Source organism: Labeo rohita, chromosome 17 (assembly GCF_022985175.1).
Source record: "Labeo rohita strain BAU-BD-2019 chromosome 17, IGBB_LRoh.1.0, whole genome shotgun sequence".
Classification (NCBI taxonomy): Eukaryota; Metazoa; Chordata; class Actinopteri; order Cypriniformes; family Cyprinidae; genus Labeo; species Labeo rohita.
The window spans coordinates 3,794,822-3,813,228 of NC_066885.1; the positions used below are offsets into that span (position 1 = coordinate 3,794,822).

General features: G+C 34.7%; 1 protein-coding gene across 3 annotated transcripts in view; it reads left to right on the plus strand.

Annotated features, from left to right (window-relative positions):
* runx2a (RUNX family transcription factor 2a) overlaps nucleotides 1-18,407 on the plus strand; it is an 81,754-nt gene that overhangs the window by 57,828 nt on the left and 5,519 nt on the right. For 2 of the 3 annotated variants that reach the window (XM_051133103.1, XM_051133104.1), the window contains 2 exons: nucleotides 8,285-8,461; nucleotides 10,408-10,569. In XM_051133103.1, the coding sequence (XP_050989060.1) occupies nucleotides 8,285-8,461; nucleotides 10,408-10,569 (339 nt within the window). The remainder of the gene's footprint in view (nucleotides 1-8,284; nucleotides 8,462-10,407; nucleotides 10,570-18,407) is intronic. The other variant, XM_051133105.1, reaches the window with a different exon arrangement.

Genomic DNA, 18,407 nt, shown 5'->3' on the forward strand with positions numbered 1-18,407 from the left:
CGCTGCGCATGTTATATTTACGACGCACACGGGGCAAATAGAGGATTTTTTGTCAGTTCGCCGCCAATTACCCTACGGCAGCGAGCCGGTCTGGCCCCAGATCACCCCTCGAACAAATACGCGTTGGCCCCGAAATAAAAGTTTGCTTGTTGGAGTCATACGCTTGCGTGGTGTCTGATTGTTGCAGTCGGCCCATCGATTTATAAAGCTCTAGTAGCATGTGTGCCCCTTCTTGGCGGAGTTGACTTCCTGAAGCTCTGAACACACGGACCACACAGGCGACTGGCAAAGCTCCAGCGCTGCTTGGCTGCCGTCAGCTTTCTCCATTTCTCTCCCCCTCTCCGTCTACTTCTGATCCTCAGACCGAGCGGGCGTTCGGCCTCGTCCTGTCCTTAAAAAGCTTTCTTCCCCCCTTCGCTAATTTCGCGGGAGCTGCCATGTGAAATAATCCATTGTTTGACTCTTCAGAGGAGTCGGCCCTCCGCGGCACGGCAATTAAAGAAACGAAATCTAGACGGATGTATGTTTCCCTTTCTTCTTCCATGCGTTTTATTCCCCGTGTCGCCGCTGCGTGATTGATGCGCTCTGACGGCTCTGGCTGATATTTGATGTTGAAAGCGTGCTGGTGTTTAACGAGCTCAGGGTGTTATTGCGGGTCACGCCACTATCGTATGGCAATTTAACATGCAGGCGGAGGTTTCGCCAGCGACGCGGCCGCGCCGTGTTTACACGCTCGTATTATTTACCATCATTAGGCATTTTGGCACGAAAACTTTCCTTTTGAGGATATAAACAACCTTTAACCGTAAGTATTAAAGTGTTTTTTTTTAAGAAATGAATACTTTTATTCAGCAAGGACGCATTAAATTAATCAGAAGTGACAGTGAAGACATTTATAATGCTGCAAAAGATTTCGATTTCAAATAAATGCTGTCCTTTTGAACTTTATGTTCATCAAAGAATCCTGAAAAACAAAATGAATCATAGAAAATGTTTCTTGAGCACCAAATCAGCATATTAGAATGATTTCTGAATGATGCTGAAAATTCAGCTTTGCATTACACGAATAAATTAGAGTTTACAATATATTCGAATAGAATCTGTTATTTTAAATTGTAAAAACGTTTCACAATTTTACAGTTTTTACCATATTTTTGGTCAAATAAATGCAGCTTTGGTGAGCAGAAGAGACTGCAACATCATAAGATCCAAGTTACAACATTTTAACATTGTACAAGCAACTTTTGTAAAGACTATTTTCTTTTCCCCCCACCCAAAGCAAAGTTTTATTCTTCAGCCTTAAAACTAATAACCCAAATTTTTGCTGTAACAGGATCTTTTTACTTTATTGCAGACGTGTCCATTTGAGTATTTGAGCTGTGGCGCTGAGAGATGTTTTTGGCACTGATGTAAACGTAAGAGCACTCTGCATGTCTCATAGGATGAGCATTAGGGATTTTCCTTTAGTTCATGCTGAATCATTCGCTGAATCCGTTTTTTTCATTCTGGAAATTTAGTCTTGGACTTCAAGTCCAAGAGTCATTTACTTCTGTCCTCTCCAGCAGTGCTCATGTTCATAAGACGTGATATCCAAGGTACTCGGTATAAAATCATCTGTTAAATGCCATGACTGTATGTAAGTAATAGTGTTACCCAACCTAACATTCCTGTGCATGTTTCTTGTCTGGAGTTTCAGAAATGTCAAAATCTGCAATTGAGATCAGAAAACTCTTAAAAAATTAACTCTCTTAAAAAAAAAAGCTTGATATTCTCCAGCGCTGCTCAAAACAAGTTTATAAGACATACAGTACACGACAGTGATGAACATGATATGCCACTCAGAATAAAAGCATCTGCTAAATGCTGTAAATGTAAATGTAAATATTAGGCTTACCAAATGTTTCCGTACGTGTTTTACATCCAGAGATTCAGAAATGCCAAATTCTGCAATCAAAAGCTAGAAAATCGAATTTGTCATCGAATTTAAAAAATGGTTTCTCTTGAAAAAGCTTTATGGTTTTACTGTTTGACAACTGTTTTGTCATTTTGTCTGCTTTCCCAAGGAAACATCTGCTGACACTTTAATGATCTCCTTTAAGTCTCCTGAGCAATTAAAATGCAATGAGTTCATGGACTTGAAAAGGCCCTTTACATTACATATTCATCATGTATTCAAGTCAGTGGTTTGTGTTATGTAACCCATGCTCATATGTACAGCTGCAGCAACAAGAATTTGTATATGGAAGCCATATATGTCTGCTATGGAATTTAAAAAATAATAATAATAATTGTGACTTTCTCACAATTCTGAGGAAAAAAAGTCAGAATTGCAGGGTATAAACTCAGAATTCGGACTTTTTTGCAATTCTGCTGTTTTGTTTCTGCCATGGAATGTAAAAAATAAAAAAAAATAATTGTGACCTTTTATCTCACAATTCGGACTATATCAACTTTTTTAAATTGGAATTCCAAGTTTAAATTGTGCAATTCTGACATTTTTCCTCTAAATCCTATATGTTTACATTTTGCAATTCATTTTTTTCCACTATGGTATAAAAAAAAACTAAAAAAAGTAATTGTAACTTTTTAATCTCACAGTTCTGAATACGGAGTTTATATCTCGCAATTCAGAATTTTTTTTCTAAATTCTGGGTTTCTGTTTTTTTTTTTTTTTTCCCCGGGCAATTCTGCTGTTTTCGCCATGGAATAAAAAATGTACAAGTTACTATCTCACAGTTCTCGCATTTCAGAATAAGAATATAAAAAAGAAATAAAAAATTAAAAAATAATTGTGACTTTTTATCTCACAATTCAGATTACATTTTTTTTTCTTTTTTGCAATACAAAGATCTTGCAATTCTGACTTTTTTTCTCTAAATTCTGGGTTTCTATTTTTTTTAAACATGCAATTCTGCTGTTTCTGTCATGGAATAAAAAAAAATGTAGAAACTAATTGCAGCTTTTTTTCCCACGATACCAAATTGATATTTCACAATCCTGAGTTTTTCTCAGAACAAAAGCCAGAGCTGTCAGATATAAGCTCCAAATTCTGCTGTTTTCGCCATTCAATTAAAAAAAAAAAAAAACGTACAAGTTAATATCTCACAGTTCTGACTTTTTTTCTCTGAATAAGATTATAAATAAGAATTTTTTTTTTTTTTTGCAATACAAAGATCTTGCAATTCGGACTATTTCCCTATAAATTCTGGGTTTCTATTTATTTTTTTTACATGCAATTCTGCTGTTTCTGCAATGGAATAAAAAAAATGTAGACAAATTTTTTATCTCACAATTCAGATTTTTCACAATTGCAAGTTAATATCTCACAATTCTAACAAGTTTATTACTGAATTACTTTTTTTGTTTGGTTCACCATGGAAAAAAAATTGTGAATTTTTCATCTCACAATTCTGATTTTTTCCCCTCTAAAATGTAAGTTTATTTTTCGCAATTTCTTTTTATTGTTTGTTTTCACCATGGAATAAGAAATAAAAAAATAATTTTTTCCCACAATACCAAATTGATTTTTCACAATTCTGACTTTTTCTCAGAAGCTAGAACTGTCACATAGAAACTCTAAATTGTAAGAAAAAGTTGCAGTTAGCTTTTTGTTTATTTTATCCCATAGCCGAAACAAATTTCATATGTATATCTTTCATAAAATTACATTTGGTGAAAATATTGGCAGATTCTGTTTCACGTCACTCATGAAAGTGAGCAGCTCAACTTCATGCACACACACACACACACACACACACACAGAGGCCTTATTCATCTTAAACTATTTTAAACCGGTTTCCCTTTTTCAGCAGCTGCAGTATTGATTGTGCTTCTTTAACAGCGTATAGCGAGAGGGAATACTTTCAGGGAATTACTTCGCTCTCAACGCAAAGTGCTCGACGTTCGCCTGTGAATGAGGAGCTGTGTTTGCTCAAGTGAACTCCAGAGCACAATCAGGTTTTGCGAGATTGGAGGTAGCTCTGGCTCGAACCGACTGGTGAGCGGCCAAGCTTTTGCAGGAGTTTCTCTTTTCTTCTGTGCGATATTTACTTTACAGCCATTCAGAGCAACCGACCGGGGCGAGACAGACAAGCATGGAAAAAAGGTTCACAAAGTCCCTCTTTAACACATATTCTTTTGGAGTATTGACACAACAGTGCCGTTCCAATGAGATCAGGTTCTTTAGTGGAGATGTTGAGCTACGTACGGACTGGAAAGGGCGGTTCACGTGATCGGGAAAGGGGTAGACGTGGGGGCATGGCGTGACTCGTACTCTTTATTGCAGGAGAGAGGATTGAGTCTGTCCTCTTTTATGGGAAATGAATGAATAAACATTGGCGGGTCATGCTTTTGTCGTGACTCACAGACATAGTTTCAAGCATGATAGGAATAATAGGGAAATAAAGCAGTTGTGTAATTTGACTGTGAATTCTTTTGGATCCATGCCACGGTGTAAAACAACGGCATGTACGGGCAGGTAGAAAGTCGATTTACTTCCCCTCCTTTTGTGCGCCAGTCGCTATTGTGAAAACTGAGATCTCTGTGATTAGAGACCCAGAGATCGCTGATGCTTCTGACCCACATACTGATCTGCTCCTTTGTTTTGCTGCGTTGTTTGGTAAATAACGAGGTTTAATTGTTTGGTTGGCCATCAAAGGGACAGTTCGCACAAATGTGAACCTTCAGTCATCGTGTTGTTCGAAACATGTTTTCTGTGAATATTTATGATAACAGCATCATAAAAGTATTTTATACAATCTGTGTGCTATATTTCATGTCTCCTGAAGTCATACAATAGTTTTTTTCGGGTGGAACAGACTGCAATTTTAATCATGCCTTCAGCTGTAGATGTCAAATCTCACTTACACTTCAATGACTAATGACTATTTTAATTAACTGCGGTCTGTTTCTCTCACAAAACTATGAGGTTTCAACCAATGTGAGGGTGTGTAGATGATGACTAAATGTTCATTACTGTCTGAACCGTCCCTTTAAGAGTGTAGTTCACCCCCAAAAAATGACACTGTCATCATTAATTTATTCTAATGTCACTTGGGGAATCTACAAACCGATCCTTTCTATACATTGAAAGTAAACAGTGACCAAAAATAACAAAATCACCATGAAAGTCCCATGAAAATAGTCCATGTGACTTGTTATGAAGCCATCCCATTGCTTTGTGTTTATATTTTAAGTTGTTATTTGCGCTCTAAAATCTCATTGGCTCATTTTGTGAACATTCTGTATAGCATTTCATTTTGTGTTACTTGAGAAAAAGAAGTCGTCATACGGGATTGAAACAACAAGGAGAGTAAATTCAACCAAAAATGACATCATTTATTCACCCTAGGGTTATTTTAGGATATTTTGGGGAATCTACAAACTGATCTTTTCTATACAGTGACAAAAACACCATGAAAGTACCTTGAAAAGTACCGTTTCCATTCACTTTCATTGTATAGAAAGAGCAGCTTTAACATTCTGCATTAAATCTCTTTTTGAGTTTCTCAGAAGAAAGCAAAAAATGTTCCAAAATGTTAAAATGTTCATCACTTGGCAAACTATCCCTTTAAAAGAGTGAAATTTCCCAAAACATGACATTTCTGTCATCACTTATTCAGTCTAATGTCATTTTAATGTCATTAAATGACATTTTGGGGAATCTAAATCTAAGACAAACTGGTCTTTTCCATGCTGTGCAAGTAAACACTGTCCAAAAATGACAAAAACACCATAAAAGTACCATCAAAATCCTCCATATGACCTATGTACTTTATGCAAGTGTTCTGAAACCATGCAATAGATTTGTGTCAAAAAACGTAAGTTATTTTATCTCATTTGTATCTATTTGTCACACAAAACAATCATATGACTTTAAAAAAGAGAAATAATTACTTTTAGTGCTTTTTATGCTACTTTCCCAGCTTGAACATTTTGCATAACGTCTCGTTTGTGTTTCTTGGAAGAAAGATGCAACAGGTTTGCAATCAAATGTGTAGTATAAAACAAGTGTAAATAATGCCAAAATGCTCGTTATTTGGCAAACTATCCCTTTAAAAGAGTTACATTTGCCTAAAAATGACAGTTCTGCCATCATTTATTCACTCTAATGTCATTGAGAATCTACAGACTGATCTTTTCCATCAGATGAAAGTGAACGCTGACCAAAAAAAAAAAAAACAACTAAATATGTCATGAAAAATAGTCTATTTAACTTTTGTGCTTTATTTGCAAGTTTTGCAATAGATTTGTGTCAAAATAAAGTAAGTATAAGTTATTTGATCTAATTTGCACCTATGTGTCACACAAAACAGTCATATGACTTGAAAAGACTTGAAATATAGAGAATAGATCATTTTTGCAGTGCTTTTTATGCTACTTTCCCATTCACTTTTAATGTATAGAAAGAGCAGCTTGAACATTTTGCATAATATCTCTTCTTGAGGTTCTCAGAAGAAAGATAAAACAAACAGGTTTGCACCAACATGAGGTTGTGTAAATGATGCCAAAATGATCATTATTTGGCAAACTATTTATTTAAAAGGGTGAAATTTACCCAAAAATGAGAGTTCTGTCATCATTTATTCACTCTAATGTCATTTTAAGAAATTTTGGGAATGTACAAACTGATCTTTTCCATACAGTGAAAGTAAACACTGACCAAAATTGACAAAACAACCATAAAAGTACCACGAAAAAAAGATTTAAAATTTAAAGCGTTATTAATCTAAAAGGCTCATTTGCATCTATTTGTCACGCAAAACAATAATATGACTTCAAAAAACAGAGAACAGATCACTTTTGCAGAGCTTTTTTTATGCTACTTTTCCCATTTACTTTTAATGTTTAGAAAGAGCAGCTTGAACATTTTGCATAACATCTCTTTTTGAGTTTCTCAAAAAAAAAAGAAAAAACAGACAGGTTTGCAAAACATGAGGGTGTCTAAATGATGCAAAAATGTTCATTATTTAGCAAACTATCCCTTAAAAAGAGTCATTCATTCATTCTAATGTAATTTAAAGAAATTTGGAGAATCTACAAACTGATCATTTTCATACAATAAAAGTAAGCACTGACCAAAAATGACAGAAACACCATAAAAGTGCCATGAAAATTTCTCTTGCAAGCGCTCTGAGACCTTGCAGTGGATAAAAGTTATTTGATCTCATGTGCATCTATTCATCACACAAAACAATCATATGATTTCAAAAGACTTGAAATATAGAAAATGGATCACTTTTGCAGTGCTTTTTATGCTACTTTCCCATTCACGTTCAATGTTTAGAAAGAGCAGCTTGAACATTTTGAGTTCCTCAGAAGAAAGATAAAACAAACAAGTTTGTTTTACGAGCAACAATATGAGGGTGTGTAAATTATGCCAACAACTTCATTATTTGGCAAACTATTCCTTGAAAAGAGTGAAATCTGCTTGAAAATGGCATTATTTATTCACTCTAATGTAATTTTAAGATGTTTTGGGTATCTTTAAACTGATCTTTTCCATACAATGAAAGTAAATTGACAAAAACACCATAAAAGTACCACCAAAAGAGTCCATATGACTTCTCTGCTTTATTTGCAAGTGTTCTGAAACCAAGCATCCAAAAATGTCAGTTATTTGATCTCATTTGCATCTATTTGTCACACAAAACAATCACATGCTTTCAAAAGACTTGAAATATAGAGAACAGATCGCTTTTACAGTGCTTTTTTATGCTCCCATTCACTTTCACTGTATAGAAAGAGCAGCTACAACATTTTGCATAACAGACAGGTTTGCAATAACATGAGAGTGTGTAAATGATGCCAAAATGTTCATTATTTGGCAAACTATTCCATTAAAGAGAGTAAAATTTGTTTTAGAAAGACACTTTTGCCATCTAATGAAAGTTTTGGAAATCTTTAAACTGATCTTTTCCATACAATGAAAGTAAACTGGCCAAATATGACAAAAACAAGTGTACTGAAAACCATGCATCCAAAAATGTCAGTCATTTGATCTCATTTGCATCTATTTGTCACACGAACAATCATATGCCTTCAAAAGACTTTAACAGATCACTTTTACAGTGCTTTTTTATGCTACCTTCCCATTCACTTTCATTGTATAGAAAGAGCAGCCTGAACATTTTTGCATTTTCTCAGAAGAAAGATAAAACACACAGGTTTGCACCAACACGAGGGTGTGAACTACTGAATTTTTGAGTGAACTATCCCTTTAAAGGTGATCAGAATCGAGCAGTAGGTGTATTAACTGCAATTTCTGTCTAATATTGTTCGGTAGGACACAGACAGAAACTGGAAGACCCCCCTAAACCGCCGCTGTTCTCCGAGCGCCTGAGCGAGTTAGAGCGTTTACGCCAGACCACCATGAGAGTTGCCGTGCAAACCCAGAGTCCCCGGCCGTCTCTCAACGCCACGCCGAACTCCTTCAATCCGCAGGGGCAAACTCAGATCTCAGGTAAACCGGCCCCGGCATTTACCCTTAAATGCAAATATTTCAGCCTGTCTGGCCGTCAGCCATGACTTTTAATGGAGAATCACTATGGTTTATGTACTGTACAAACATCAGTATTTGAAGAACAGGTAGGTTTATACAAGAGGCCTGATTTGCTGAAGATAAACCTGCGCAGATAAAGGAGAGTGGGTGAGAATGATGCAAGAAATAGAAATGGTGAATTCGACAGCGTCAATCAGATTTAAACAGGAGATACTGATGGACGTGCCAAATCAGACAGTCGCAAATCCTTTTGTCTGCTTTTACGGGAACGAGGCATTATCTTTGTTTGGGAATTGGCTGCTTACATCACCTTAAAGAGATAGTTCACCCAAAAATGAAAACTTATTGTTTTCTCACCCTCAAACCTGAGTTTCTTTATTTAAAGAAACACAAAAGATGTTTTGATGAATCTTTGAAAACACGTCTGTCCATTCACTACATTCAAGTCTCCAGAAATCATATGACAGCTTTAAGTGGGGAACAGACCCAAATATCATCAAATCTCATTTAAAATGGCGCAGACCAGACTGATGAGGATTCCTCTTATTTTGTTCCACGGAAAAAATAACAGCTTACGGGTTTGGATCGACATGAGAGTGAGTAAATAATGACAGATTTTCATTTCTGGGTGAACTATTGCTTTAATTCCATTACATTTGTCCAAATATTTTCATTAGTTCCTGCTTCACTTTTGGCAATTTGGAGCGTGTGCTTTTTTTTTTTTTTTTTGTCTCAAATGCGCTCAGCTTTAAAGTTTGCATAATGTTTGCCATTCTCTTGGACCGTCTCCAGCCCCTCTCCTGTCAGAGCGGACGCTGTGTTTACTAGAATACTGTAGAAAGCAAACAGGAAACCGTTCTTGGCTCTGAATGTGATTAAGCTATTTACATACCACGGCCTTTTATACTAGTCTGCTCGCTCTCGGTCTCCGTATTGTTATAAAAAGAAAGGTCACAAACTTGTCCACAGTGAGTATTTAAATATGGATTCTTCTGAGGGTGAATCTCAAAAACATGTCCTTGTTACCCAGAAATAAATAAATAAATAAATAAATACATTTTGTTTACATATTTGTTTATGCCCCTTACAATTTTTTGCATTGCCTTGCAAAAATAATAATAATAATTAAACAACTCATCTTCATTTTTTTAAATATACATTTATTAATCAGCAAAACTGCAATAGCACATTAAAGGCAACTAAATGTATTTATTCATTCATTTATTTATTTGTATTATTATTAATATTATTTTTATTTTTTTTAATAAACATTGAATCAGCAAAAATGCAATAGCAAATTAAAGGCAATTATATATATATATATATATATATATATAATGACATTTTGTATATGTAAAATGACTATATATATATATATATAATATGTATTTTTTATGTCATTTTATTGTATTCATCATTATTATCATATATATTTTATGTAATTTTTTTAATTTTTATTTTAACATCTACAAAATAGATATAGATGGATAGATAGATATTAATATCTATATATAAACATAAATGTATCTATCTATTTATAACCTGTAGTATGTGTATATATATTATCAATACTACAGGTTATATATTAAACCTAAATCTAACCCTTAAATCTAACTGGTCCTAAAAACAGGCTTCATTTTCTGCAAAACATAAATTCTTTTTTTCTTTCCTTTGGTTTTACAGTGAAATATAACTTGACATGTTCTTAAGAGCTTTCACAAGATTCACTATTTTTTGTGGTGGCGTGTGATACCGTTCATTTTTGAGGTCTCTGTTGTAAACATGACTGAGCTATAAAAACACTGCTGTGGTCCTGAAAGAAGAGGCTACAGTCACACCCTAAAACATCTTTGAAGATGCTGTTGTGCAGATGTTGACTGGAGCTATCTCATTTATCATCCTCACAGATCCGCGGCAGGCGCAGTCCTCTCCGCCATGGTCCTACGAGCAGCCGTACACTCCTTACCTGAGCCAAATGACGTCTCCCTCCATCCACTCCACCACCCCGCTGTCCTCCACCCGCGCCACGGGCCTGCCCACCATCAGCGACGTGCCAAGACGCCTCTCAGGTAATCCAAGACCTTATAGAAAACACAAATCAGAAATAAGATCTCAAGAAATTCTCAAGTTCTACCAAAATCAAATCCACATTCATTTTATGCACTACTGGTCAAAAGTTTGGAATAAATGTGATTTAAAGAGGTTTCTTCGTACAGAGGCTGCGTTTAGTTGATTAAAAATACATTAAAAACAATAAAATTGTGAAATACATTTGCAAATTAAAATAACCATTTTCTATTTGAATATATGTTAAAATGTAATTTATTCCTGTGATGCAAAGCTGAATTTTCAGCATCATTACTTTAGTCTTCAGTGTCACATGATCCTTCAGAAACCATTCTAATATGCTGATTTGCTGCTCCTATATTTTCCTACAGTATTTAAGTATTTCAGTAATTTCTGAGTCAAAATTTATATCTAAAGTCAAACTGAAATCAGTCATTTTTCAGGTTGTTTCAGCAACCATCTCATTTTTATTACCCATTATGATTATCAATTTCAGATGGATAAAATCCATCCCCGCCCTACTTTTTCTGCATTGAATATCCTGTTTCACTCAGACAAATGTCAGATTACAGAAGTGAAGTGAGTTTTTCACTTGTTGACTCCACATGAATCACAATTGAGCTATAAAAGACCAACCTCTAAGCAATAAAATTCTCCTCCGGCCCATATCGCTTTCTTTGCCAACCTCTCATTTCAGAAATGTGGGAAACGGAGTGTCTCAACGTGCCTGTGTTTACTTTCTTAGCTGATCGTGTTAGCCGTGAACATTTGTCCAAACACTCATTCGCTTCTTTTTCCGCCGAAGTCGAATCAAAGCATTTTTCCAGCGTTAACTTTCTGCTTTGTAAGCGTTTGTTACGTCGCCCGTGGGCAAATGTCTTGCAAGCAATAGCACCTTTAAAAATAGAGAGCATTTGAAAGAATATCTCCTCTAACCCCCGTCCTCTCCGATGGAGTCTTTGAACTCAACTCTCTTTTGAAACGCCTTGAAAAGGAACAATAAAACAGACTAGAGTTTCTGACTCATGGACCTCAAAAGGTAAACGGGTAGTTGGAGCATAACATGTCAATGGGTTTTTATGATACAATTTATTTGAATGCAGGGACAGTGTGTCATAACTCCAATACTCAATACTAAAACTAATAATACTAATATTAAAATACAATTTTATTTTAAAAATGCAAAATAATATTTCACTTCATATGACCTCACAACAGTTGCCTACACAATAATTTCTATTTTTATATATATATTGTTTTATGTATTTATTTACCTTTTTTTTTTTTTTACATTACAATGATTCAACAGCATTTTTAGTGTGTCATAAGTGTTGTAACTGATCACTAATTCTTTATTTTATCTATTTATATTTCTTTTTGTATTATATATACTACTGTATTTTCATTATTTTGTCTTCAGTAGACAATTTTAAATTATGTAATACTCGTGAATTTTAAAAATGTATTTGTCAGACTATAGGATTATTTAAAATGGTTTAGAAAAAAAACATTACAAATAATTGTATAAATATAAAATACATAATCTCTAAAATAATATATATATATATATATATATATATATACATAATTTTAATGTTTAATATATTAATCATTTAATATAATATATTAAACGATTAACATATTAAACATTAAAATTATGTATATATAAAATTATTTATTTATATATATAGATATATGGATAAATGGATATATCTATATAAGTGTCATGCATTTTTAAAACACAAATATTGCATAATTTACAATTATGTAGTGAAGTCAAAAAAGTATAAATAAATGTGTGTGTGTGTATTTTTTTTTACTTATTCATTTACTTTTGTTTATTTATTTACTTATTTTAAGAATGTAGTGGCATAAAAGTAGTGTAAATAAAACAATAAAATGAATTATATGAAATCCTAGATAATTCTTCATCGCATTCTCACATCACATTCTTAAAAAAAAAAATTATATATATATTTATTTATTTATTTATTTAATATTTATTTATTTATTTATTTATTTTAAAGCGACCTGTGGTGTGGCAAATGCATTTTTTAAACATTAAATTAAAACAAATATTGCATAATTTAAAATTATCTAGTGACAAAAAGTAGTGTAAATACAATAATAAAAAATGAAATATAATATTTTTCTTTCTTTTTTTTTTTGCATACAATAATTTATTATATATTTCATGTATAATCTTATTGTTTATGGTCCACACTACATCATTGTAAGACACAAATATCCCACATGGCATTTAAATTCACATGAGTTCATAACGGTTGGCATGAACAATAATTACAAAAGAATGTTGTTTAAAATAGCTTTAGATGGGGTATTAAAAATAGATTTAGATGGCCTTTCCAAAAGCAATTTTCGTCAACTACCCAAAAGCTCTTGAGTCCAAACCTTTGGAAGAGTTTGCTGTGACCGTGCCTTTATTAATGAAATAGGCACCAGATTGTGTTCCACCCGCCCTTTGGGGTTCGTTTTGAAACAAACACACAGCATGGACGTTTTCTTTAATACACCTGTTTGACTCTCCGCCAGGTTGGTTTTTGAACTCTTTTTTTTTTCTCTTTCTCTTGGCTCCCCACCCTAACTGTTTTCTTTGAGCCTGGAGCGAATGTGAAAGTTTAAATGACTTCTTGGTGTGGCTGCTTTTTGAACCCCGGCCAGCTGCCTCGTTGGGTTTGATTAGTTTAGATTTCACCCGGCTTTCATCTTGGAGATGTCAGCCTTTGTTCTTTCCTCAAAGAGACACACGCACCTCTTGGTCCTAACGCCCCCTATTCTTCCTCGGAGCGCCGCTGAATGGCTCGGCCTCCAGAAGACACGTCCCGAACGCATCGCACCTTCTGCAGCTGCTTGCGTGGCTATTCTTCTCAAGCTTGGGTTCGTGTTACACCTTTCAGCTAGAGACCTGGTGACTGATAAGGACGCAGATAAAGGCATGCATAATATCACACAGAGAGCAATGTATCAGAGTTGGATCATGGGACACTGGAGGACCAGAAAGAACTTTGATTTTACCATTTATGAAAGTCTGTTTTAGGATATATGCAATAACACATAATGAATATACAGATCACATGTCTGCTAAACAAACAAATGTAAATGTACTTTAAAGTCTTCAGATAATACCATGGTTCTGACTGACTGCCATATTAATGTTATGGTATTCAAATGGTACTAGAAAGTAATGTTTTTAAAAAATACCATGTTGTATGTCCACAAAACCATGGTATTTCCATTGTAATTTGATATATACAATGCTACCGAATGATTACTCTTACAAAAGAGTACTTTAGCACTACCATGTTTTTGAAAGAAATCTCTTCTGCTCACCAGGGCTGCATTTTTTGATAGAAAAATACAGTAAAATACAGCAATATTGTAAAATATTATTACAATTTAAAATAGCTATTTTCTATTTTAATATATTTTAAAATATAATTTATTCCTGTGATGAAAAGCTGAATTTTCTGCATCATTACTCTAGTCTTCTGTGTCACATGATCCTTCAGAAATCATTCTAATATGTTAATTTACTGCTTTAGAAACATTTCTAGGGCTGTCAAACGATTAATCGTGATTAATTGTGATTAATCGCATACAAAATAAAAGTTTGTCTAATATATGTGTGTGTACTGGGTGTAATTATTATGTATATATAAATACACACAAAAAAGATGAATCATTTGACAGCCCTAATTTCTGAATATTATCAATGTTAAAAACAGCTGCACAGCTTACGAATATATATAAAGTTGAAAAAAAGATTAATAAAGATGAATATATAAAGTTGAAAAAAAATTACATTATTTTAAATATCATTTTTGTAACATTATAAATGTCTTTACTGGCACTTTTGATCAATCTAATGTGTCCTTGCTGAATAAAAGTATTAGTTTCTTTCAAATAAAAATCTAAATCCAAACCAAACGGTAGTGTACATGAACCAAAACATAATGATACGTATTTGTTAGTGGCTTCCGTACCTCTTAATGTGCTCTTAAAGTAATCAGGCAGTCTTGTAGCCCCGAAGCAACCAGAGGTCAAAGGTCGCAAGATCACACTGATGATAGGTCACAGCTTGAGGCATGATGGTCCTCTTGGTTTCTAGCCTTGAGCTTCAGCTACTAGACCACACCATCCCTATAATACAAAGTGATTGATGTTGTATTAAGTTTAGCCAAAAAGAGTCTGGCAAGAGCCGATAGCATAATGGGTTCATTCTCGTGGATGTCTGTGGCGAGGAGCGATGCTTAATGGTGATTGAAGGTTGTATATGTGAATTTCTGTCATTGTTTTGGAAATGGGACTTGGGTCTCCTCTCTTCTACACTGTCTCCCTGAAGTGTCTTTTTTGTTTGGTTTGAAATGTCAAGAGTTGATAATGTGGAGAGACAATCTGCTCATAATTGGCCACACATGTTCCGTAAAGTTTGCCGAACTGTCACTCACAAAGCGCCGCTCACGGACGACACGCGACCGCTCCTACACCAGCAGACGAGCTGACGGGAAAGACGCCGCTGGATTTATCGTCAGAACTGTACTTTACCTCAGCATAAGGGTGAGAGGAAGGATGAGATCTGATTAGTTCAGAAACTTCGTTTGAAGTGAAGGAAAAGAGAAATGGACATGAAAAAGGGGAAAGAGAAAAGTTTTTTTGGTTTGTTTGAAGTTAAGGAAAATAGGGAGAATGGAAATGAGAAAGACTAAACTGTAAGGAAATCGGAAAGAAAAAGATTTTGGTTTGTCTGAAGTGAAAGGAAAGAAAAGGGGAAACTGAAGTGGGGAAAAGTCAGGAAAGGGAAAATGAAAAGTACTTTGTTTGAACAAAAAGAAAAAAGGGAAACAAAGAGGAGAGGAAAGGGGAAATTAAAAAAGGGGAAAGGGGAAAGGGGGAAGTAAAATATTTTGCTTTGCTCTAACACCATGTCCTAACTAAGATTCCAGTGACAAGCAATTTCACTGAATCACTGAAATATCACAGCCATTCAAAAGACAGAAACTGAAAGTGAAATTGGCAAGTTTATAATCTAATTCATAAATATTAAACATTTTTAACATCATTAAAACTAGTGACTGAGTGACTGATACCATCTTTGTCATGGAAAACACTTGTTGGTTTGCATTGAGTTTGCAGTTTTAACGTGTATGTTTTATTTAAATTTATTTACAAGATCTAAAGTAAATTATTTATTATTGATTTCGGTATGGCTATAACTGTCAGGCAAACTGTCACACTCATATTAGACACTTTCAACACTAAATAAGCACATAATCAGTATCGTTGTCATAAGTTTGTATGTTGTCGTTCCAGCTGCGATGTTGTAGAAATAGAAACCATTTCTAAAATAGAAATTTTGTGTCGCAGTCATGGCTAGTTACGACAACAGCGCCACTTAACGTGAAAAAAAAAACTTTTATTGCATGTAGTTAGGGAGCGGTGTAAGAAAACGGAAACTGAATGGTAAGAAAAAGTAAAATAGGAAGGAAAAGACTTAAGTTTGTCTGAAGTAAAGGAAAGAAAAGGGTAAATGGAAACTGAAAGGAAAGTTGGAACAACTTTGGTTTGTTTGAAGGAAAGAAAAGGGGAAATGGGAAATAGGAACAGGGAAAAGAAGAAGAAGATTTGCATGTTTGAATGATAATAAGGGAAAATAGAAAAAGGAAAACACAAAGGAAGTGATTTTGCTTTTTTGAAGTAAAAGAGAGAAAAGTAGAAATGGGTAAGGAAAAGGGAAACAGTAAGGATAAGGAAAAGGAAAAAATAGTTTGGTTTGTTTGAAGTAATGGAAAAAAACTGAAATGGGAAATGAAAAGTTAAAGAGTTTGGATTTGTTTGAAGTCGAGGAAAAAAATGGAGCATGGAAATGGGAAAGGAGAAACTTTAAGGAAACTGGAAAGAAAAAAACTGGTTTATTTGAAAGGAAAGAAAGGGGAGACTGAAGTGGGGAAAAGTCAACAAAAGGGGAAATGAAAAGAAAATTAGTTTGTGGTAAAAGAAAAAAATAGAAATGGCAAAGGAAAGGGGAAATGTTAATTAAAAGGGAAAATTGAATGGTAAGAAAATGTAAAGTTTTAGTTTGAAGTAAATTAGAAAAGGGTAAATGAAAATTGAAAGGAAAGTGAGAACGATTTTGGTTTGTTTGAAGGAAATAAAAAGGTAAATGGAAAAGGAAATGACAAATAGTACAGAAAGGATCAGGGAAAAGAAAAGAAAAAGATTTGCATGTTTGAATGAACATCAGGGAAAATGGAAAAGGAAAATGAAAAAGGAAAACAGAAAGGAAGTGATTTTGCTTGTTGGAAGAAAAAGAGAAAAAAGTGGAAATGTGAAAGGAACAGGGAAACGGCAAGGTAACGAAAGGGGAAAGGAAAAAATAGTTAAGTTTGCTTGAAGTAAAAGAAAGAAATAGAAATGGGAGAGGTTAGGAAATGGGAAATGAAAAGGAAAAGATTTCAATTTGTTTGAGTTAAGCGAAAATGGAAATTGTAAAGGGGAAACAGAAAGGAAAAGGTTTTGGTTGGAAATTGATATGGGAAAGGTCAGGAAATGGGAAATGGAAAAATGGAGTGGAGTCTGGCTGGTTTTATGACAATGGAAATTGTAAATGGGGAAAAACAAAGAAAAGAGTAAGGTAAAGAACAGAAATGGGATTTTGGTTTGAAGTAAAGAGATGAAAAGAGGGAATTGAAATGGGAAAGCTCAAGAAAGGGGATACGGAATGATTGGGTTTGGGTTTGTATGAAAGGGTAAATGGGAAAAGAAAAGAAAAAAAATGGGAAAGAGCAGATTTTACTTTCTTTGAAGTAAAGGAAAGAAAAGGGAAAACTGAAATGGGAAAGCTTAAGAAATGGGAAGAGGAAATGAAAACAGTTTGGGTTTGTATGAAAGGTCAAATGGCAAATGGACAAGTGAAGATTTTACTTTCTTAGGAGAAAAGGAAAGAGAAGGGAAAACTGAAATAGGAAAGGTCAGGAAAGGGGAAACAGAAAGGAAAAGAAAAGAGCTTGGGGTTGTTTGTTTGGAAGGAAAGGAAAAGAAAGGGGAAATACAATGAAAAGGAAAAGAGGAGAGGAGTTTGGGATTGTTTGTTTATAGCCTTTAATTTAGCAGGCGGCTCCATTTGAAAAGCCAATCACGATGAATACAGAGTGCAAAAATAGACAGATGTGGAGATGATAAGACGTTCCTCTGGGATTCTCTCTCCTGGGGTTCTGGGAGTCACAGCCCATTAGTGGTTTATAATTTAAAAACATCTTGTGGTTCTAAGAGAGAAGATCGGCCCTTCTCTTTGGCTAATCGCAGACATGCCACCACATCTGAGACTGCTCATTATGCATCCTGTGGAAACTGTTTTTTCCTCTAAGCGTTTCCATGTGCGCTCCCAGTTTATTCCGACATTTCTCTTTGATATTCATATAAATGCGAGGATGCGTGTGTTTGTGCATGCGAGCGTGAACGCACACGACGCGTTCGCATACAAACCCCCGGACAACCTTCGGCAAACGACGCCGAAGTAACAAACAGCCAGAAGCGAAACCCGAAATCTTTCAGCGGCACGTTTGACAGTTCATTTGCATATAGATCTTTTATGGCCCGGTGACATTTTTTCAGCATTAGTATTCATCCTGAACTTGAATCAACCCAAGCATTGTGTAATTCAGGTTGCAAATAAACATTTAATTCAAGTTTAAGTTTTGCTAAGGCAATTAAACCGCTGACATGCAAGATGAGCCAGTTTCGCTTGTCGGTTGGTTTAAATTTATTCCATTTTCCTTGATTAAAATTCCTAAGACTGAGCTTGTAAAGAGAAAGTGTACAT